Source organism: Nasonia vitripennis (genome assembly GCF_009193385.2).
Source record: "Nasonia vitripennis strain AsymCx chromosome 3 unlocalized genomic scaffold, Nvit_psr_1.1 chr3_random0009, whole genome shotgun sequence".
Classification (NCBI taxonomy): domain Eukaryota; kingdom Metazoa; phylum Arthropoda; class Insecta; order Hymenoptera; family Pteromalidae; genus Nasonia; species Nasonia vitripennis.
Genome location: NW_022279629.1, coordinates 1,860,311 through 1,885,117, shown reverse-complemented (window position 1 = coordinate 1,885,117; position 24,807 = coordinate 1,860,311). Strand labels below are relative to the sequence as shown.

At 37.5% G+C, this 24,807-nt stretch overlaps 1 protein-coding gene across 7 annotated transcripts in view; it reads right to left on the bottom strand.

The window, feature by feature from the left end:
- Nucleotides 1–24,807, bottom strand: part of LOC107981437 (protein unc-13 homolog A) — an 893,220-nt gene that overhangs the window by 508,333 nt on the left and 360,080 nt on the right. For all 7 annotated transcript variants that reach the window (XM_031927059.2, XM_031927063.2, XM_032601854.1 and 4 more), the window contains one exon: nucleotides 15,764–15,947. In XM_031927059.2, coding sequence (XP_031782919.1) covers nucleotides 15,764–15,947 — 184 coding nt within the window. The remainder of the gene's footprint in view (nucleotides 1–15,763; nucleotides 15,948–24,807) is intronic.

Here is a 24,807-nt window from a genome sequence, read left to right as displayed (position 1 = left end):
AGATTCCAAAATCTTTGCAATGAGTCGTCAATATTGTTAGCCGAAACGCAGTGCAATGCTTGCACTGGAGCGTGAGCAGAGTGCTCCGCCCGCCGTGACGGGCTTGTTTGAACCGATCCCGATAGAATCCATCCGAGCGCTGTGTCTTGAGCAATCAGTTTTGAATCGGGAAAACTGCGCACTCCAGACCGCAAAAGTTGACCGTAAATGTCAGCCCCTAAAATCATATCTATCGAATCTCTAATGTAAAATTGCGGATCAGCTAAATCTATACTCGCGTACTGGACGAGATCTATTTCCATGATGTTGCGCGCTGGTAAGTGTGACGTAAGCCGGGAAAGTACAAGGGCTTCTGTTTTTATTTGAAATTATGGGTTAATTATCGACTGCAGCGTAAGTGACGTAACCGCATTAGCTATACCCGAAGAACTCGCACCGAGTCCCGATAACGAAATCTTGACCGGGCGTTTTGGTAATCCGAGCAGCTGTGCGATTGCTTCTGTAACGAATGTCGCTTCCGAACCCTGGTCGAGCAGCGCGCGTACGCGAGTATGCCTACCGCCCGGTCCTCGAAGAGTAACTTGAGCTGTGGCGAGTATAACTGCGTGCTTTGACTTAGAAATACTAGCAGTTAGCGCGTTTACCTTCTGCGGCGATGCACCATTGTTCAGATCGGGTTTTTTATCGGAGTCGTTTGATGACTGCGGAAAATTCGGCGGTCGTTTAGAATCGAAATGAAGAAGAGTATGGTGTTTCTCTTGACACGTATTGCAGCGTCCCTTTGAATTACACGCGTTGAATTTATGGTTGCCAAAGCAATTAAAACACAATTTTAAACGTCTTATCTCGGAACGACGCTCATACGGCGACTTAGCCTTAAGTTTATAGCATTTCCACAGCTGATGCAAACCAGAGCAAAGAGCGCATTTCGCAAGTGATTTAAGGCCCTGCTGCGTGTGAAATACTTTTCGCGAACCATGATTCTGCTTGACATTGGAGAACGATTTCTTATCAATATTATTTTCGGCCGCAATCATACTCAGCGTCTGTGAGCGCTTCTCAAGAAAATCTGCGAATTCTGAGAATTTCGGAAAGTGATGCAATGGCCCGGGTTCAGTTGTACTTGAGGAAGAGCTTCCTTCTACGCTCGTAATAACAACACGATCCTTTGCGCTCAGCTCCGATTCCCAAAGCTTTCGTGATTCTGGATCTAACTTTGCGGATAATATATGTGTAAACCATATAGTCCAATGCTCTACAGGCATTTTTAAATTAGATAAAGCGCGAACGATACGCTGTGCTTCGTCAGCAAACGCGCGTAAATCTACGGCCGATTCCTTTTTCAAAACAGAAATGTTCATCATAGCATTTAAAAGATTATTTACGATAAGCCTAGGATTATAGAATCGCTGTTTTAAAGCCTGCCAGGTAGTAAGATAATTCGCGTCCGTAGTAGCGACGTCTTTAACTAACATAAGTCTGTCGCGGTTCCCGTTAGACATAGTTTCAGATAGCTTAACTTGGTAGCATCCGATGCCTTTTTTGAATGTACCAGCGAGATAAAGAGATCAGAAAAACTCTCCCAATCCTCATAAATACCGGAATACTTAGGAAGATCAAGTTTCGGTAATTTTGCCGTATCCAATTTATCGATTGACGCGTCGTTGATACCCGGAACTGGAGGAGTAGGTGGCTCAACATTGCTCTCAAACTCCGAGAGCCTAGTGAGTAGTTCGTCTAAAAGATCTTCATATAAATTTTGAATTCTAGGAAAAATATTTTCAGTGATGTAAGGATTAGCCTCAGCATCATCTCTAATAACTATCTCCGAGTGAGTCTCACGGGCTTCTGACCAAACACCATTGAGAGCATCGATACGCGAATCAACAATGTTTTTGTTAAGAGAATCTGGTAGTCTCTCTCTCAGACGGGCACTCATGCGTTCTATCTCCGACATACGCGCATTTTGCAATGCAGTAAGCCTTCTAAGAGGTGTAGGCGCCATTATGCTACTTCTTTAATCTATCAATAACAAATTACAAAAATCTACGAATCCAGAAAATCTACTACTATAAGTAATTCAATTAATCTAATAAAGTTAGGCTAAATTATTATATAAATTAAAGCGAAGGTTAATAAAATAAAGCAAAGAACAATCAGTGCGAATTCTAAGAGAGGAGAGAACCACTGCAAGTTTGAATTTCATTAAACCGTTGGTATCGAGTAGCGTCTGAAACTAAACAACGGAATCGTTTCAGTACCTGCGAGTGTAACTTACTCGCCGAATGCTCAATTCCACGATATCGATGACGCGTCTGCACGCGCGTTTCAGATCTAAGCGGCGCTGGGCCGCAAAGGCGCGCAAATACAAAATAACGCCGAAGATAAGCGCGCCGTGGTGGACCTACTTGACACTTAAAGTAATGCGATCTGCTTCTTTGTTCACAGCCCTTTTCTACTTTAAACTTATAGCTAATCTAAAAATTGGCAAAGATTGCGCAACTTTCTTACGCAATTTACAGAATACACTTGATATCACGCACTTACAATAATGTATAGTATAATAAAGCAAAGTCTCTTACTAATAAGTTTTGACTTGCTTTGCTAGTTTGTAAACGATTATAAAAATAAGTTTAAGTTAGAGAAACAAAGAGCTTCGACCACTCATTCCTCACCCGGGGCACCATGAAAACAGTCAAATTACATTTATGAAGGAAGTGGGAAAAGGAATGAGTAGTCGGGTTCTGAAATTAAAAAAATGCAACAATTTAGCGGTTAAACTAAATATAAACAGTAACTTGCTTAGGCATAAAAACCCTCACGGAATAGAGGGAAAAGCCTGAGCAAGCTAGTGGAATAGAAATTATTTATTGATCAAGTAAATTAATGAATTTATGTAAGCATAAATACAAAAGTCAAAACTTATTATCTAATTTAACTTACGCAGTGGATAATCGATCCTTATATTTACAGAGCGCTCGCTTACCTAATATTTCGGGGATCAGCCCCTACAATAACGCCGCAAATCGCAAATATCGGTGCGCTGTACGTGACGGACCACCCTCTCTTCTGGGTAGATTGTCGATCGAGAAGATGGAGATATCCCGGGGTGGCAACGCCCAGCACGTCACAGGGCCCCGACGTCTCGGGAACGGGTCCAGCCCTCGCTCCGTGAACGACTTGAGACGACTCGTCGAGTCGTCGCGACCGGGACCTATAGCGAAGATTCGCTATGCGATAACAGCACGCTTGTGTCTCGCCCACACGGAATTACAGGCACTTTATTTACATGAATTATAGAAATAAGGGAGGAATCACACGCGAGTGATTCACTAACAAATATAATTCAAATTACGGCGATTACTACAGGCACAATACAAAAGCTACACGAGAATAGAGGTAGGCTTCGGATCACACTGCTCTCGATCGATGCCGAAACGAATCTGACGCTCTCGCGCGCACTAATCGATCTCAGACCGCAGAAGGGCTTACGCATGCGCTCTTTCTTTTCTTGGCGCGCCATAATTAACTCGTCATCAAGAGGCGCGAGAATCAAACCGTGCTAGGTGATACATATTTTATGCGGAGACGTATAATACGCGAACACGTATGTAATATTAATAATGTAATTCATAAGGTAAGCTATTGAATTTAGAAATAATTTACACATTAGAATTATTTAAAATTATTATTTATTATATTTAGCAAATACACAAAATATTACATTTTAATAACGATGTTTCTTCGAAAAAGGCATTATTATTTTTTCATATGATAAATCACCACAAGTTCTATACATATATCTTAATTTTTTTGTTACGTGTATTGGACAGTAGGGATTATCTGTAAAACCATATATTTTTTCAACGTTGGAAATCATAAAGTCGATTGACGTTACATCATATATCTCGATCATTTTTAATAAATGACTAATATGTCTATTTTTGAATGAAAAAATACAATAACGTTTATCAAGAATTTCATCGTACACAATGAAACTACAGTTGTGTATTATGTACCGACATTGAAATGAAAACAAAATTTTAGTAAATTGTGAAAAGTATTTCAAGTTTTTTAACATATCAACGTATTTTTCCTTATTCTATTTTTTCATTAGTAAAAGTGTATGTACAATACGATGCCATGCCAGCCCTTCCAATGATTGTTTATACTCAGGAAAGAAGCAACAGTTAGATACGCTACAGTTTATGCGGAATTTTTCCTCCAGGTTAATTTTTTTAGGTACTGGAAATAAGAATAAAACAAACACATTAAGACAAAAATAAAGTGCTAACTCTTTAAACTTTATTCAATTTTATTAAACATTAAAAATAATAATCTAAACTAAGTTTTGGGTCTCCTTTTCGATGATTACAAAAATACTTATCACTATTAACGTGTATATGACATCTATGGTTATCTGTACATACTCCAATATCATATTTGTTATCTATAGTAAATTGAATAGATAGTACATCACAGTAAATGATCCATCGTAATAAATCGGCGACTTTGGCGTTGTTTGAGTAAGTACAAAAATATTCATAGTCTACTATTGTAACTCTTCGGGGACAATCATCAGCATCGCAAAATTTACTATTACATATCATACACCACTCACACTTGCTTTGATATTTGACTTGGGCACTAAACTTTACATTGCAGACCTTCGCAAATACACTTAATTCATCTAAATATTTTTTATAATAATTATTTTTCTCCAACTTTAACCTAAGTAAATAACCTATAGCCTGTCTCCAGGCTATACCCTCCAAACTCTGCTTGAATGTAGGGAAATAATGACACGTCGGTACGTTACAAGTAGCAGTGCTCTCTGAATTTAAAGCTAAAACAAATTTTTTTTTAAATTAACATTATGTATATAACGAATAAAATAAATTTTTACATTCTTTAAAATGGTTTCCGTATATTTCGAATTTTATTACAATTTTAGTTGATTTATATTTCTAAGCAAAATATTTACAATATATAGTTTATAAATATTTCTTAAATTTTATTTACAATAAAAAGTCTATTAAACTTAATTATTTATACGTCTTTTTTTAAATCCATAAGCTGCTGCTTTTCATGCTGTTTAATTTACATGTTTTTGACTCGTTACATGTAACGACATCATGCATCGCCGTACGCCTGATTGAAGTAAAATTATGCACAATTCTATCACCCTTATTTAAAACTAAAGATTTTATTTTTTCATGGTTAATTTTACTATTTGTTGAATAATTTAAACTAATACCCTTAACTTTACACAACTCATGCGTGGAACCATCGATTTTTTTAACTTTATACGAATAAAATTTGGGTCCTGCTGTAACGAATGACTCGATATAACTTTTCACACCATAACTTTCAAGCTCATCAGTCATATCACCTAAGAAACATCCTGTAGGTACCTTGTACTCTCCAGGGGTATTTTTATTTAAGTATATACAGGAGTCAGTGTCATAATACAGCACTCTCCTACCAAGTTTTTCTAAATAAGAGTATAGTTTTAACCTAGCCTGAGCCGTAGTATAAGCGGCTATACTAACGTTTGTTACAGATGATGCATAATTATTGTCTGTGTAAGCCCAGTTGATATAAAAAGTTTCCTGATTGACATGTAATACATTTTTCAAGGTTCTATCAGATGACTGTAAAATTTCCATAAGCTTAACCTGATCATTTATAATTTCTGTAACGCCCATATTTTCTCGCCAAACTTACCCCAAAATGAATTTAAACAAAGTTTAGCTAAAAATCTTAAGCCAGGATTTTTAGCTATTTTTTCTTTATCTAATTTTATACCCTCTTTTCGCTCATATTCTGAAATATAGTTCTCACGTGATTGCGCGTCGTTACAGTCACTGGGGTATCCAGAAGCTTGCTGTTTTAATTTAAAAAAAGTATTTATATAATCAACAAACAGGCCCGATTCATTCTTCTCTGGATTATACTGTTTAACTTTGTACTGCCATATTTCATATATGGCAGTAATTTTATAACCTAAACTAACGGCTTTTTTCAACTCCTCCGATACCCAAGTGCCTGTAAGCTCTCTATCTTTTAAACGCTCGTGGTTACAATCCTCCTGCTCTAAATTCTCGCAGCATGTTCTACAAAGCGGAAACATTAGACGTTTGTGCATTCGCACAGGTAGTACAGGAAGAAATAAATCACGTGGAGGCAGAATTCGACATTTTACTAACCACTCGACCCTACTTAAACAGTTATTATCCCCGGTTAATTGCCTACACTCGTCCCCCACAAAAATGTCAGGGTGGCCTATAGGAAATTTACCTGTTTTACAAATGTAAGGGTAAAGCGAACATATATCGACATAATCGATTGTTTCACCTTCCTTTACTTCTGCCAAATTTACGGTATTCTCCGTTCGACCACCATAAAAGGCATCGCGAGGATTCAAAGTGTCCGACCATAACAGAGGGTGATTGTCAATATATCTCTTTATGTCAGTTGGAAAATTACTTTTTATTTTTTTTTAAATCACAACCCCAAATTTCAGTTAATATATACCCAGCCTTTACTATTCGAGCCGACGTATTTAAAGTTCGCGTATATTTTTCTTCGATATTCGTACCATGTACAGATTTTAAGCGTTCGGTACCCTTATAACATGAAGTACAACCATGATAAAAACACCCATGATATTGAAAAACGTATCGATCACCGGTGACCGATTCATAGTAACCGTCAACCAAAATGTTTTCGGTGAGCCTAACCTCAGTTCCTTTACCAGTGTATTGAATGTCGAATCCTGTCTCCTTCTCTTTGAAAAGCAACCATTCTAAAGATTCTTTAGAATCAGTATTTTTCTTCCTGTAACCACCAGGCGGTATTATGCCTATTTCGTCACGTTTGAGAAAGTTCTTACGAAAAACTTTCGAGCAAGCCCTAGCAATTGTCGATGCTTCAACAAACGGACATGTACCACCTACTTCTACAAAACTTTTTCTAAACGCTGAACAAGCTTTTCTAAGAATGTCAACGTCGGTTTTACAATATTTTAAAATTTCAGTTTGAAATTTGAAAACGTAATTAGATTCTCGCATCTCTTTATGCCACGATTGAAATTTTTCTCGGATTTATTTGATTTCGGACAATCGGTACATAACACAAATGATTATACGGTCTTACGCATGTGCAAGTGGGTCAGTATGATTTACCGCATTCATGAGCGTTCTGTTCAACGGATATGATATTATTACAAGTGTTGCACCTATTCACGGCAGCGCAGATGCTGATATTTTTATTAAATGAGTTTATTTTTAAATGTCTATTGTAACACGCTTCACCGTAAAAATTAAGTGAACAATCGCGACATTTTATTATTTCGGTATTTTTCGGGCACATAGGTGTAGTCATACACCGGTCACATGTATACGCGCATTTGTGCGTTGATCCTGTTTTGCACAGTGCGCTAAGGCTACGACTAACGCGCGCGGTAGGCATTTAGCGTCTTTATTAACTATGCTAACTACGGATTTTCATTTTATAATATCATAATTTGTTAGCGACCCTCTACCCGTAGGCGGTGTGATGCTAATTATTCTAATACATAACGTGTCATCAACTTTCAATTCACGCGAACTCTGAGTGATAAGATCTATCATCCTCCAGAGATCGTTGAATTGGTAGTCGGCCAACAATCTAAAATTATGTAACGGTCCGTTTGGTAGAAAATTACTAGATATTGTGATTCCTACGTAATCAGTCGACGCACAATTTTCAGTTATATAACTAAATAAATTCCGCATACATCTCTGTAAATCATCCGGTCTATCGCTAACTAAAACATCTTCATTTATTTTTAAATTAACTTCCCTAGTATTAGTCTTAAATCTAGGATAGTAATCTATATTATCCGAAACTACAGCAAAGTACTCACTATTTTCCGGGGCGGCTGGTTCGGGTGCTCCTGGAAGGTCTGCAGCTGTTGGCGCGGAAACCCCCGCTGCTGCGGCCTCTTGAAGCTCTGCTGCTACCTCTTGAACCTCAGCTGCTGCGACTTCATTAGATTCCGCTGCTGCGGCCTCCTGGAGCTCCGCTGAGGCCACCTCAGGGTGATCTGCTGCGGTTCTTTTAGTTAGTTCCTCAGCTGCTATGGCTGCTTCTTCCAATAGCGCGTCCGGAATCTCCATAGACTCTTCATCCAGGTTCTCCACTGTGCGTATTTTTTCGTACTCATTGAAGCAGCCACTCAAATCACTGGTCCAGCTACTGCCTAGAATTGAGCCGCCCTCACTAGAGTCACTATAATCACCTATGCTATTCACACATTCTTCTTGATTTTGACGATGATGATTAGAACTTGCGTCGTCAAACTCTTCCAAAACCATCAATTCGGCGTCCCGATGGTCCTCGTCATTTAAACTGAATGACACGTCTCCAGGTAGCTCTGCATTCAGAGCGTCGAGAGCATCATTCTCGTGTTGTAGACCTAAAATAAGTAATAATATTAAAGTCGCAGTTTTAACTAATACATTACGAATTTTAATAATAAATATTTACCCTCTCTCAGTCGAAGTAAATGACCCATCAAGGCTTTTACTTCAGATACGTTTTCGGTTCCTCGTGCTCTAAGCACCATAGACACGGTTTCTAAAGAGTCTAAATCCTCTTTAAACACTCTGTGTCTATGTAAGACACCGATACACACCGTGCTTTGCGTCTGGATAAATTCCCGGAACAACCTTCTCACATCCCTAACAGCATCCCTCAGTGCCGTGGTCAGGGTGCGGTTGGTCCGTTCTCCGCCACGAGGTTGATAGGTTCTCATATAGAGTTTCACTTCGTGAAGATCATCCCGAAACCTACGTATTTCTTGAATACACCCGCTGTCACCTCTAGCGTGGAGGAATGCCACGTCCAGGGCATCCTTGAAGATTTTGAACAAAGACTCCGTCTTGAAATCCATTTTGTACACTGAAGAAGTTCTCTGTGACTCAGATAGCTGCACAACACACTAGACACTGTGCACAATCCGCACTTGTAGACAGTAAGTTTAGAATAGTAAACTAAACTACTCCTTAGGACCTTATATAGCGATAGTTTTCCCACTCTGAACCTCCTGACGATACCGTTCTTTAATAACAGCGGACCATCCTTAGCCATACGTATATCCACGAAAATTATTTTATTATATGTAGGCACTTTAATGCACCTGTAATAAAATAATTTTGAAGGATACTTTTCGGGCTACAAAGTGAATCTTTGGAATTTCAGACGTACGTTTGGCGGGGGCTGGAGAGCGCTGAACCGACCCGAGACCCTTAATGACCTATCGAAGTAACCGTTTAGGGAGTTTAATGGTCTACAACGTCGCGCTGTGTATGAGTCGTTAATGACGTGCTTAGGACGGACACAGACTACCCATGCATGGTATTGCGACTGATGATCTAATAATAATAAAGTCATTTAGACAACCGATTCCTAACTAAAAGAACGATAACGACGCATCGCCATTACTGAGGCTGCGTTTGAACGACTGAGATGAGTTTATGAGACATTTTAAATGCATCAGTGAAGCGTCGCTGTCCAATACTATCAGCCGTAGTGGGGCGACGGCATAGCGTACTATCTAGGTAATTATATTTAAACACAAATTTCACCATACTCTAGTCATTAGAGTTATTATTCATACACGCTCTTTTCTCTTTTCCTCTCTTGTATAAACACGTATACCACCCTTTAACGCAAACGTATTTAAAGGATGGCTGTGACAGTCTTTGAGTATTCAAGTTGCTACGGCATTAAGTAACAGACGTACGTTTTCACATCAGTTTTCACAGTAGTATTACAAGTTTTGTTTAAAACATGAACAACACTCGTTTGTCAAGAGATACAAAGCGCATCGCAATGGCATCTTATAATTCACGAGAAGATGCTCTGCAATATTTACTATATTCAAGAGTTTATCCATTAAACACATCGTGTACTAAAAAAATTATCGTTGGTCTTAAGCCCCAAAGCAATAACGATTTTACTTGTATTGTAAAAATAATTAATCAAACATTTTTTGGTATAAATTTCACAACCGACACATGGACTACGTTCAAACTACATTTTGCTAAAATTAATAGTTATTTTAGTGACGAAGTACAGAATAATCCAGCAGCTTTTGACAAGATCTCGTTCAACGGAATTACACTGAGCTTTACAACTTCATATGGGACCAAAGCTATATTACTGGATAAAATCGAGGAGAAGACCACCACTAGCTACACATCAATAATCACTAACGAACGTGTAGAATATGAAGTGAGCAATAAGAAAAAAGCGTACTCTCCTGCAATTGTTCTACAGAAGACGACTTTTGAGGGCATTGTTAATATGCTTGAGTGTATCGACTATACGATTGAGGCATGTGTCAAAATAGCCTCTGCAGTGTCACAGTGCAGTAACGATATTATTAATAATGTTTACAAAAAATTTATTGAAAATACTGTACTCCCTCAAACTAAATCCTATGTCAAACAGTATTTACGCTCGAAAAATACTGAAATTAAAAATACAATATCAAGTAACTTTGACGAGAATTTTAATAAAAATTATTTTGACGTAATTTTTAGTGAACTGCTAACACTGCATTGTAATATAATATCAGAAAAAATTACGACACCTAAGTGAATATTATTCCATAAATATTGAAAATACAGCACATGATTTAAATATATGTATATATATATATATATATATATATATATATATATATATATATATATACACACATAAAATACAAACCTGTTTTTCCTTATTTACAGAAACTGAACATATATCCTGCACCTATTATTTATTTAGTTTTACGTAATTATTATTGATATTTATTATTATTATTATTATAATTATTATTATTATTATATTCATATGAGCGTGTATAGACGCTCTCGAGCAGGCGCTCGCGTGCACACACACATATGCCTGAATGTGGAGATGTGTGTACACATATGCATACATACGGACGTGTACACACATGTATGCATACGTACGGACGTGTACACATATGTATGCATACGTACGTGCATGTACACATATGTATGCATACGTGTTAGAAGGTGCAGAAATCTACCTCACCAACACATAGTTAAAAGGACGCCACATGTACACGATGCATTGACAGCTGCTGAAGGGAGGGGATAACTCCCACAGACGCTACAGCCACGCTATATCGCTGGCTAGAGGGGAGAGGTACACAAACCAACCACTCTGTCCACCATCTTGGACCTAACCTTGTACGAGCGTCAGCTGTTCCCTACAACGGCGGCCATCTTTGTCCCCATCCTTGTACGCCGACTGAGGCTCTTACCTCCCCTCTTTGGCCGCCATCTTGTCCCTATCCTTGCACATATACTACTAGCGAGAATGGGAGACGACCGTACGGCAGCGCGTGTCATGAAGGGCAGGCCGATGGTAACGCGACCTCTAGGTAGACCTAGACGTAGATGGGAGGACAACGTAAAAGCGGATCTAGTAGAAATAGGACGGGTGGGTGTCGATCGGAGACGTGCATCTTGGGTGGGGTTGACACAAGATAGGGCAGCGTGGAAGGCTTGCGTAGATGAGGCGATGAACTTTCAAGTTCCAAATGCCACGTAAAAAAATGCGCCCCCTGTTAAAAATAAATACATACATATTTTTTGTATGTATCTTTAGCCTAGTGGAAATAATTGGGTGTGCCAAAGTATGTAAAGTGTGTCAAAGTGTGCCAAAGTGTGCCAAAGTGTGCCATACTGTGACAAAGTGTGCCAAAGTATTCAAATTCGGAAATTTGCTGTACTTTGGCATACTTTGACACACTTTGACACACATGGATTTTTCGGACACAAACATCTCTTTTTTGACAAAGTATGGCACAGTATAGCACAGTTTGGTCCGGTATGGTACAGCATGGCACACTTTATTACACTTTGGCACACTATGGTACATTTTGGCACACTTTGGCACACTTCAGTACAGTGAGATATATCCCGCCTCCCGCGCGCCAAAACATTGCCACTGCACGATGCTGTCATATCGACGGCACGCGTGGAGCTTGAAGTCCCAGTTATAGAACGTAACAATAAATAATTTAATAAAAAAAAAAATTCTAGCGTCGGTAAGACTTGAACCCGGATCCTTTGGGTTAGTAAGCTGAAGGTCTACCACTGAGCCACAAGTACTCGTTACAGTTAATACAAAAATTTAAACTCATGTACTTCAAGCAGCTTTAGATACTTAGTACTTTTACAATATTAATTAACAATTGCCCGTAATTGCCTTAAAGCTGTCTGTCTGCCGTAAATGTTGGAAAAACATGCCTCAACAGGGGATTCCGTTGGGAATACAAATTTTCCAGATTTCGTACAAACATTTTCTAAGTCCTCAATTTCCGAAAAACCCATGTGTGTCAAAATGTGCCAAAGTATACCAAGGTATGCCAAATAAATTTCCGAATTTGAACACTTTGGAACATTATGGCACACTATTGCACACTTTGGCACACAATCCATTTCCACTAGGGTAGTACGTACTAAAAACATGTAATATCCCTGGTAATACGTAAAAATATGTACTAATTTGGGACTGACTATTTTAAATATATTAAATATAAATATAAGTACTTGATGTCGCCATAAATGGAAGTACCATAAGGAAAATAACACGATCGGTCTCAAAATATCTCACAACTATTAAAAGTCAAAATTCTAATTACCTAATACCTTGACAAAAAAGCCAAAACATTTATCACTTACTCTATGTAAAAATATGCTAGAAACCAGAAATACAATGTGCTAGAGATAGTAGTTTCTGCGTAACTGACTATAAGTAAAATTTGACCTGCTCAATTCATAAATTCGCTTGATCCTGGATGTGAAAATATGAACGAAAACAGTTAAATCAGAATCATCTAGGTTACATATTTCTAGGTAACATAGGAAGTGGCAGTGCCATATTTTAGTTGTCTAGTAGCCTTTTTACAATTCAAAGAGCATTGTATAATGATAGAATTAAACTTACTGACTCGGATACTGAACTTTTCTTTAAATTCACCTCTCAAACCTCACCGAGGGCGACTTTGGGCACAGAGACACAGTATATCTTCAAACTCTTTATTCTTTTAATTGAACTTCTCACTGACATTAAAAAAAAAAAAAAACTAAATAATTCACACACTTTATTACTACTTCAAATAGGGTTAGGGTGCCACTTTTCAATACACATGTTGTAATACTAGACACTCTTGGTAATGATTAATTTTTACTCAAATTTCTTGCTAGTTATATTATATATATTTTATCTGTTATCAAGGTTTACACATTTCATTTTAAACACTTCAAACATTTCTACCAGGGTTATGAGTTATGACTGTTTTGAGGGTTATGAATTTAAAGCGCGGTTCTGATCACGTTGCCTAGGCAACCAACGAGCAACCAATCAGAATCACGTATTAAATGCTTCACAATAAAGGCCATCATTTTTTAAAAAGAGGAATAAATAAAATATTGTTTTAATATATCTATATATCTGCTTGCTAATGTATGAGGCGATTTTTGATACATAATTTAATATAAGTTTTCGATAGTTCATTGTCCAAAAGTTTGCAGACCCCTCTGTTTTTTTATTATAGAATACGAATACTGTCGTCAATTTTTTTTCACAGAAATTCGTGCATATGTACATGTGTTTCTAACCAACCTAACCATCAAAACAACAGGCTATTCCGAAAACCACTCGACAAAATCGTTTAAAATTTTAACAGCAGATACCTTTTTTTATGGTGAATCAACAATTAAAATTTTGAATCATGTAACTACATTGTTTTAGAGATATAAGGAATCAAAAAATTTTCAAAAAAAAAATTGAAAACTTGATATCTCACGAACCGGCAGGGTTTCAAAGCTGTGCAATGAACTTAGCCAAAACACATAAAATATCTACTTTTTCCTAAAATATTAAGTGCAATAAGGCCCTTTTGCGTCCACAATCGAGGCACAAAAAAACTCATTTTTTTCAGTTTTCGATTTATTACTGAAAAAATAAGTAGTCAAATCACTTGAAATTTTAATGTTATATAGTTTGAAACGTGACCCATCGACATAATTTTTTTCGTGAGGTTATGATGTTTAGTTTCAGAAATATGAATTTAAAAAAAATCACTTTTTTTATTTTATCCCGAACAAAGCGGTAGATCCCGAGGACCAAACAAGGAAAAGTAGGTCTCTTTGAAATGCATTTTAGCTAAATTGTTTGTAATAATGGGATAATTGAAAAAAAAAAACGCTAAATAGTGTTTTTAAAAAATAAAAAAATGGCAAAACAAATAAATAGTTGAGAAAATAAAAATAATTGTTTTTCCCGAATTTAGAATTCAAAAATATATATGCATGTAAAATGTTATTGATATTGACGGAGTAGTTCCAGAAATATTACGGTATACATACTCACACATCCACACACACACACACACACACAAGCATATGCACACGTCCATACGGACATTTATTAATTTCTTATGCATGAAAAAGGTTTTTTTTCATGCACGAACTAGAAAATAGTACATTACGATACGTGTGATTTCAGTGGCACTTTATTACACGGCGTAGTAAGCGCTACGCTCGAGCGATACCTCAGTGCCGTATAATAAAATGCCAACTCGGGTTACAAGTATTGTGAGTTTAAACTTGGTAATAAAGATGGCGGCCAGAAAGTCTCCGAAATACACAGGGATCTTATGGAACTTCATTATAAAATGTAGAAATATAAACTTTTACACGATAAAAAATGTTGTCAGTGTCCTTACATACTCCGTGTGAATAGAGTGAAGCTACACCGTTATCAAAAAACATGATGGAAGGCCAGAACGTTGTAAATTCATTATTAGCATTATTAGCAAGTGTGGTGCTACATAAAATCTTCAGAAAAATTTAGCTGTATTCATTAGTTTGACAAACAGGTTCTTCGAAATTTAAGCCTTATCTGGTCACAGGGCTATTGTTACTAAAATGAAAACGATAAAAATGACGTAGAAGTAGTAGTTGAAAATAGGACTGTTCCTACTCTTGCTCAGATACACAAAATAAATTTTTTTTAGTCAATTTGTAGTAAATATCGTTCCTTTACTGAGTACTGAGTTTTTGCATTTTGGTATTACAGTCCTTGAGGATCGAATTAGTGCAGCAGACTCTCTTTTTTTAGTAAGTTTTCTATATTCAGTACAAAAATACATTTCGCCCTAGATAATAGTCAACTCTAGAAATTGATTTAATGAGTTCGCATACAATTTACAATAATTGTTATTTCAAAATTAACTAAAAATACTGAACTCCCATATACCACCAATGTAAACAGAGACTTTGTCGACGCCATGTTTTCTAATTCCCGAAGCTGCCGCTAGTATCGCATTCCAACTTTAAACTCCCAATTGTATACTATTTTATAGCATCTGCCTGCCCTAAGTCCGCTATGTCTCAACTATCCGTGACATAAGCAGTCCTGTACTGTACCGTGAGGTTAGCGTTCGAGCGTAGCGACGCTACGCGAACTTAGGTCACGCAGTGCTATAAAGATTTTTACAAGTGTAAGCTCATTTATTTCGTTTACCTCACTATTTTTTTCCAACACTTTATCATCAATTTCAGGAAACTGCTTCATTTAAAATAAAGTTAAGTGTCTTTTAAAAAGTTTAATTTAATTTATTCATTGCATAATAATTTAACAATATCTCAATAATATAATAAGAAAACAATATTGCGTTGTATCTCACCTCTCATTATGACAATCATATTCTACTATAGTGTCATAACATTCATTATAACCTAAATCTGTGATTGTATCTTTATACGCCGTATTCATTTTTTTAACGTTGCATTCACTGTCATATGCATCATGAAAGGATTGTTCGTCGTACAAAGTTATCTGTCTCTCCAAGGAGGGTCGTCTCGTTGAACCTTAAATTTGAAATAGAATTAAATGTAATTTTTATATTGATTTTGTGTATAAAATTCTTTGCAGTTATAAAATAACAAGGCTTCTTAATTATTATGAACCATATTTAAATTTGTATAGGTACAAAATTTGTATTTTAATAATTTTTAGCATAATTTGACTGTTACTTGTACTTTTAACGACGGTCGAATTTTCATTATGTATTTTCAAATGACAGTTTCTTTTCACCAATATATAGATTGTATTTGTATTTCGAGGGAATTTGACGGATATTTTCCCTTTGAGAAAAAATAAAAGCCTTTACAATTCAAGCTCTTAACCTATTAATGCCCATGTACAAACCATGAGACCAAGCACTTCGAAACCAATACAAAACAAGACAAAAGCCCTAATTATGCAAGGATATGGCAAAATTACAAATTTTGCAATTTGTTGAAACAATTATTGTCCATTTTATTATTTACTAGCATGCCATACCTCGCTTGCTAACGCCCGATCAGTTTGTATCTATTGTTTCAAAAATCATTATGTATACTCAACTCAATGATTTATTTTTTTATATGCGCACATAAAATTTTTGTTAATAAGGTTTTTTTAAGGTAATTATTCTATATTTGTTAATGTTAAAAATATTTTTGATTATGTAGTTTAAAAAGTGCAAACCTGCTAAAAAAGTTCGATACAAACTGATAGGAATCACATACACTTCTTATCGACGTTGAGTTTAACTTTTAATAACATTTTTTGCCATAGAATTTTATTAGACATGATGATATTGATATAAGTCAATAAAACGCTATATAAAAAATTACAAAATAAATTGATTGAATTTTAAGAAGATTTGAAGCGATACCAAGCCGTTATATTAAGAAACATAAAGTCGATTAAAATCGACTCAGTGCTGGGGTCACGATTATTTGGAGGGTCGCTCAAATGCCAACTTCAGGGGGCATCGCGGAAAGAGCGATCCACTTTGTCCCCTGAAGTCATAGCGGTGGAAGGCCCGCGAGGTTTACAGCAATACTACAGCTTCGCAGTCATTTTACTCTCGCATTTTTTATTCTAGAAAAACAAATTATGTACAAGTTACGTAAACATACTGTTTAAAATTCTATGATTTGAGAGTACTCATTTGAAGCATCCATTCATTTTCAATCCACGCGCCAAGAGAATTTTATAGGAAATGCGTGGCTTATGTCGATTAGAATAGCTTGTAAATGTACTACAACATATTGTATACATGCTTGTATACAATAATTCTCGCAATTGCTCGCTTTTCACCGCTGTGCCGAGTACGGAAACTCGCAGTGCATGAAGTAGGTGGGTATGAGAGTTTATATTTTTGATAGAATTCTCACAATTGCTCGCCTTCCTTCGCTGTGCCAAGTACGGAAACTGACAATGCGAGGGGTAGGTGGGTTTAAGAGTTTATGTTTTTTATATAAACTTGTAGTGCGTGGAGTAGCTAGATTTTTTGTTGCTTCCTTTAAAGTCGCATCGACAACTAGGCTATTAGCGACTATAAAAAATTATTACATGATTTCAAAAATATTTTGGTACAATATTTAGCATAGTTGTAAGAAGAAACAAAAGGAATATAAAAAAAAACAAAGTAAATATAAAACAAAATATACATAGTATAATTTGTCTAGATTATATCATTGAGTTTAATGTCTTTTAAAAAGTTTATCACTTTGATAAACTCACGAGATTCGGTGAGCATTATCTTTATATCTCGAGGAAGATTGTTTTTTCTTCTTTCTTCTATGAAAGAGGGACATTCTGATAGAATGTGTGGAACGTTCAATCGCACTTTGCAGGTGTCACATTCAGCAGGAGCATTTTTTTCAAAAATGTGTTGATGTGTCACAATCGTGTGTCCTATCCTCAGTCTCGTTATTATTTTTTGGTCTTTGTCTGTTAGTCTATGGTCTTGAACTTTGTGGAAAATATCCTCTCTAATCGAGCTTAAAAATGTCGAATTTGAGTCACGCCATTTGCATTGCCAGAGTAGCATTATTGCTTTAGTTAGAAGAGTTTGAGCATGATGTATTAGAAGAGGGCAATTTACTGGAGAAGATTGATATTCTTTGGATTCTTGAGCGAGCGCAGCAGATCTTATTCGATTTGGAGAATTTATGCTGACTTTGGTTATTATAATAATATATTTTTTCTTGATGATTTGAAAAGTCTTTTTCTGGATAGTTTGGATTAGCTGATTCTTTGCATAGGGTATAGTCAACTATTGTAAAATAAAGTCAGAGTTAATACAAATTGTGGCTTTCGCGTATATAAATGAGTATACTATTCCAAGAGCATTTATTATGGGAATGCATTTTGCTTCTGTCTCTGTATACAAGTTATGGAATTTTACCTACTCCGGTGCCTGAATCATTTTTAAAGCCATTAGAGTATATAAAGACAGTATCCGAATGTTCGTGGATCGCGTCGTACTCTGGTTTTACTGATGTCATGATATCTAGTAGTCCAATAAATTACTGATCTCGGGGAGCATGGGGAAGCTGGGTTTAAGCGCTTTGGTTTTTGATTTATACTCGCTTCGCTCGATATCCTACGATTTGCCAAGGTATTAATTATATAAATGATTGAGCTCGGGGAGCGTGGTATAGTTGGGTTTAAGCGCTGTAGTTATTAATTTTATACTCGCTTCGCTCGCCTTCCTACGATTTGCCAAGGTATTAATTATATAAATGATTGAGCTAGGGGAGCGTGGTAGAGTTGGGTTTAAGCGCTTTGGATTGTGATTTTATACACGGTTCGCTCGCATTCCGTCGATTTGCGGAGGTGTTGTTTAAATACATGATTGAGCTTAGGAGCATGGCGTTGCTGGGTTTAACAGCTTTGGTTTTTGATTTTATACTAGCTTCGCTCGCCATTCTCCAATGTGCTGAGGTTTTGATTGAATAAATGATTGAGCTTATGGAGCATGACGTAGCTGGGTATAAGGGCATTGATTTTTAATTTTATACTCCCTTCGCTCGCTTTCCTACGATTTGCCAAGGTATTAATTAAATAAATGATTGAGCTCGTGGTGCGTGGTGTAGCTGTGTTTAACAGCTTTGGTTTTCGATTTTATACTCGCTTCGCTCGCCATTCTCCAATGTGCTGAGGTTTTGATTAAATAAATGTTTGAGATTATGGAGCATGGCGTAGCTGGGTTTAAGCGCTTTGGTTTTTAATTTTATACTCGCTTCGCTCGCCATTCTCCAATGTGCCGAGGTTTTGATTAAATAAATGATTGAGCTTATGGAGCATGGCGTAGCTGGGTTTAAGCGCTTTGGTTTTTGATTTATACTCGCTTCGCTCGCTTTCCTACGATTTGCCAAGCTATTGATTATATAAATGATTGAGCTTATGGAGCATGGCGTTGCTGGATTTAAGCGCTTTGGTTTTTGATTTTACACTCGCTTTGCTCGCCATTTTCCAATGTGCTGAGGTTTTGATTAAATAAATGATTGAGATTATGGAGCATGACGTAGCTGGGTATAAGGGCATTGATTTTTAATTTTATACTCCCTTCGCTCGCTTTCCTACGATTTGCCAAGGTATTAATTAAATAAATGATTGAGCTCGTGGAGCGTGGTGTAGCTGTGTTTAACAGCTTTGGTTTTCGATTTTATACTCGCTTCGCTCGCCATTCTCCAATGTGCTGAGGTTTTGATTAAATAAATGTTTGAGATTATGGAGCATGGCGTAGCTGGGTTTAAGCGCTTTGGTTTTTAATTTTATACTCGCTTCGCTCGCCATTCTCCAATGTGCCGAGGTTTTGATTAAATAAATGATTGAGCTTATGGAGCATGACGTAGCTGGGTATAAGGGCATTGATTTTTAATTTTATACTCCCTTCGCTCGCTTTCCTACGATTTGCCAAGGTATTAATTAAATAAATGATTGAGCTCGTGGAGCGTGGTGTAGCTGTGTTTAACAGCTTTGGTTTTCGATTTTATACTCGCTTCGCTCGCCATTCTCCAATGTGCTGAGGTTTTGATTAAATAAATGTTTGAGATTATGGAGCATGGCGTAGCTGGGTTTAAGCGCTTTGGTTTTTAATTTTATACTCGCTTCGCTCGCCATTCTCCAATGTGCCGAGGTTTTGATTAAATAAATGATTGAGCTTATGGAGCATGGCGTAGCTGGGTTTAAGCGCTTTGGTTTTTGATTTATACTCGCTTCGCTCGCTTTCCTACGATTTGCCAAGCTATTGATTATATAAATGATTGAGCTTATGGAGCATGGCGTTGCTGGATTTAAGCGCTTTGGTTTTTGATTTTACACTCGCTTTGCTCGCCATTTTCCAATGTGCTGAGGTTTTGATTAAATAAATGATTGAGATTATGGAGCATGACGTAGCTGGGTATAAGGGCATTGATTTTTAATTTTATACTCCCTTCGCTCGCTTTCCTACGATTTGCCAAGGTATTAATTAAATAAATGATTGAGCTCGTGGAGCGTGGTGTAGCTGTGTTTAACAGCTTTGGTTTTCGATTTTATACTCGCTTCGCTCGCCATTCTCCAATGTGCTGAGGTTTTGATTAAATAAATGTTTGAGATTATGGAGCATGGCGTAGCTGGGTTTAAGCGCTTTGGTTTTTAATTTTATACTCGCTTCGCTCGCCATTCTCCAATGTGCCGAGGTTTTGATTAAATAAATGATTGAGCTTATGGAGCATGACGTAGCTGGGTATAAGGGCATTGATTTTTAATTTTATACTCCCTTCGCTCGCTTTCCTACGATTTGCCAAGGTATTAATTAAATAAATGATTGAGCTCGTGGAGCGTGGTGTAGCTGTGTTTAACAGCTTTGGTTTTCGATTTTATACTCGCTTCGCTCGCCATTCTCCAATGTGCTGAGGTTTTGATTAAATAAATGTTTGAGATTATGGAGCATGGCGTAGCTGGGTTTAAGCGCTTTGGTTTTTAATTTTATACTCGCTTCGCTCGCCATTCTCCAATGTGCCGAGGTTTTGATTAAATAAATGATTGAGCTTATGGAGCATGGCGTAGCTGGGTTTAAGCGCTTTGGTTTTTGATTTATACTCGCTTCGCTCGCTTTCCTACGATTTGCCAAGCTATTGATTATATAAATGATTGAGCTTATGGAGCATGGCGTTGCTGGATTTAAGCGCTTTGGTTTTTGATTTTACACTCGCTTTGCTCGCCATTTTCCAATGTGCTGAGGTTTTGATTAAATAAATGATTGAGATTATGGAGCATGACGTAGCTGGGTATAAGGGCATTGATTTTTAATTTTATACTCCCTTCGCTCGCTTTCCTACGATTTGCCAAGGTATTAATTAAATAAATGATTGAGCTCGGGGAGCAGGGCGTAGCTGGGTTTAAGCGCTTTGGTTTTTGATTTTATACTCGCTTCGCTCGCCTTCCTACGATTTGCCAAGGTATTAATTATATAAATGATTGAGCTCGGGGAGCGTGGTAGAGTTGGGTTTAAGCGCTTTGGATTGTGATTTTATACACGGTTCGCTCGCATTCCGTCGATTTGCGGAGGTGTTGTTTAAATACATGATTGAGCTTAGGAGCATGGCGTTGCTGGGTTTAACAGCTTTGGTTTTTGATTTTATACTAGCTTCGCTCGCCATTCTCCAATGTGCTGAGGTTTTGATTGAATAAATGATTGAGCTTATGGAGCATGACGTAGCTGGGTATAAGGGCATTGATTTTTAATTTTATACTCCCTTCGCTCGCTTTCCTACGATTTGCCAAGGTATTAATTAAATAAATGATTGAGCTCGGGGAGTGTGGTGTAGTTGGGTTTAAGCGCTGTAGTTATTAATTTTATACTCGCTTCGCTCGCCATACTACGACTTTCCGAAGTGTTGTTTAAATAATTGCTTGAGCTCGTGGAGCGTGGTGTAGCTGTGTTTAACAGCTTTGGTTTTTGATTTTATACTTACTTCGCTCGCCATTCTCCAATGTGCTGAGGTTTTGATTAAATAAATGTTTGAGATTATGGAGCATGGCGTAGCTGGGTTTAAGCGCTTTGGTTTTTAATTTTATACTCGCTTCGCTCGCCATTCTCCAATGTGCCGAGGTTTTGATTAAATAAATGATTGAGCTTATGGAGCATGGCATAGCTGGGTTTAAGCGCTTTGGTTTTTGATTTATACTCGCTTCGCTCGCTTTCCTACGATTTGCCAAGCTATTGATTATATAAATGATTGAGCTTATGGAGCATGGCGTTGCTGGATTTAAGCGCTTTGGTTTTTGATTTTACACTCGCTTTGCTCGCCATTTTCCAATGTGCTGAGGTTTTGATTAAATAAATGATTGAGATTATGGAGCATGGCGTAGGTGGGTTTAAGAGCTTTGGTTTTTAATTTTATACTCGCTTCGCTCGCCTATCTCCTATATGCTGATGTGTTTTTTTAAATAAATGATTGATCTTAAGGAACATGTGGTAGCTGGGTTTAGCAGCTTTGGTTTTTGATTTTACACTCGCTTTGCTCGCCATTCTCCAATGTGCCGAGGTTTTGATGAAATAAATGATTGAGCTTATGGAGCATGGCGTAGCTGGGTTTAAGCGCTTTGGTTTTTGATTTATACTCGCTTCGCTCGCTTTCATACGATTTGCCAAGCTATTGATTATATAAATGATTGAGCTTATGGAGCATGGCGTTGCTGGATTTAAGCGCTTTGGTTTTTGATTTTACACTCGCTTTGCTCGCCATTTTCCAATGTGCTGAGGTTTTGATTAAATAAATGATTGAGATTATGGAGCATGGCGTAGGTGGGTTTAAGAGCTTTGGTTTTTAATTTTATACTCGCTTCGCTCGCCTATCTCCTATATGCTGATGTGTTTTTTTAAATAAATGATTGATCTTAAGGAACATGTGGTAGCTGGGTTTAGCAGCTTTGGTTTTTGATTTTACACTCGCTTTGCTCGCCATTCTCCGATCTGCCGAGGTTTTGATTAAATAAATGATTGAGCTTATGGAGCATGGCGTAGCTGGGTTTAAGCGCTTTGGTTTTTGATTTATACTCGCTTCGCTCGCTTTCCTATGATTTGCCAAGCTATTGATTAAATAAATGATTGAGCTCGGGGAGCGTGGTGTATTTGAGTTCAAATGCTTTGGTTTTTAATTTTATACTCGCTTCGCTCGCCATCCTCCAATGTGCCGAGGTGTTGTTCCAATAAATTACTGATTTCGGGGAGCATGGCGTTGCTGGGTTTAAGCGCTTTGGTTTTTAATTTTATACTCGCTTCGCTCGCCATTCTCGAATGTGCCGAGTTGTTGTTCCAATAAATTACTGATCTCGGGGAGCATGGCGTAGCTGGGGTTAAGCGCTTTGGTTTTTGATTTATACTCGCTTTCCTACGATTTGCCAAGCTATTGATTAAATAATTGATTGAGCTCGGGGAGCGTGGTGTAGCTGGGTTTAACAGCTTTGGTTTTTGATTTTATACTCGCTTCGCTCGCAATTCTCAAATGTGTTGAGGTTTTGATTAAATAAATGATTCAGCTTATGGATCATGGCGTAGCTGGGTTTAAGCGCTTTTGTTTTTGATTTTATACTCGCTACGCTCGCCATTCTCGAATGTGCCGAGTTGTTGTTCCAATAAATTACTGATCTCGGGGAGCATGGCGTAGCTGGGGTTAAGCGCTTTGGTTTTTGATTTATACTCGCTTCGCTCGCTTTCCTACGATTTGCCAAGCTATTGATTAAATAATTGCTTGAGCTCGGGGAGCGTGGTGTAGCTGGGTTTAACAGCTTTGGTTTTTGATTTTATACTCGCATCGCTCGCCATTCTCAAATGTGCTGAGGTTTTGATTAAATAAATGATTGAGCTTATAAATCATGGCGTAGCTGGGTTTAAGCGCTTTTGTTTTTGATTTTATACTCGCTTTCCTCGCCATTCTCCGATGTGCCGAGGTTTTGATTAAATAAATGATTGAGCTTATGGAGCATGGCGTAGCTGGGTTTAAGCGCTTTGGTTTTTGATTTTATACTCGCTTTGCTCGCCATTCTCCAATGTGCTGATGTTGTGATTAAATAAATGATTGAGCTTATGGATCATGGCGTAGCTGGGTTTAAGCGCTTTGGTTTTTGTTTTTATACTCGCTTCGCTCGCCATTCTCCGATGTGCCGAGGTTTTGATTAAATAAATGATTGAGCTTATGGAGCAGGGCGTAGCTGGGTTTAAGCACTTTGGTTTTTGATTTATACTCGCTTCGCTCGCTTTCCTACGATTTGCCAAGCTATTGATTATATAAATGATTGAGCTTATGGACTATGGCGTAGCTGGGTTTAAGCGCTTTGGTTTTTGATTTCATACTCGCTTCGCTCACCATTCTCCGATGTGCCGAGGTTTTGTTGAAATAAATGATTGAGTTTATGGTGCATGGCGTAGCTGGGTTTAAGCGCTTTGGTTTTTGATTTTATACTCGCTTCGCTCGCCATTATCCAATGTGCTGAGGTCTTGATTAAATAAATGATTGCGCTTAAGGAACATGTGGTAGCTGGGTTTAACAGCTTTGGTTTTTGATTTTACACTCGGTTTGCTCGCCATTCTCCAATGTGCTGAGGTTTTGATTAAATAATTGATTGAGCTCGGTGAGCGTGGTGTAGCTGGGTTTAACAGCATTGGTTTTTGATTTTATACTCGCTTCGCTCGCCATTATCCAATCTGCTGAGGACTTGATTAAATAAAGGATTGAGCTTATGGAGCATGGCATAGCTGGGTTTAAGCGCTTTGGTTTTTGATTTATACTCGCTTCGCTCGCTTTCCTACGATTTGCCAAGCTATTGATTAAATAAATTATTGAGCTCGGGGAGCGTGGTGTAGTTGGGTTTATGCGCTGTATTTATTGATTTTATACTCGC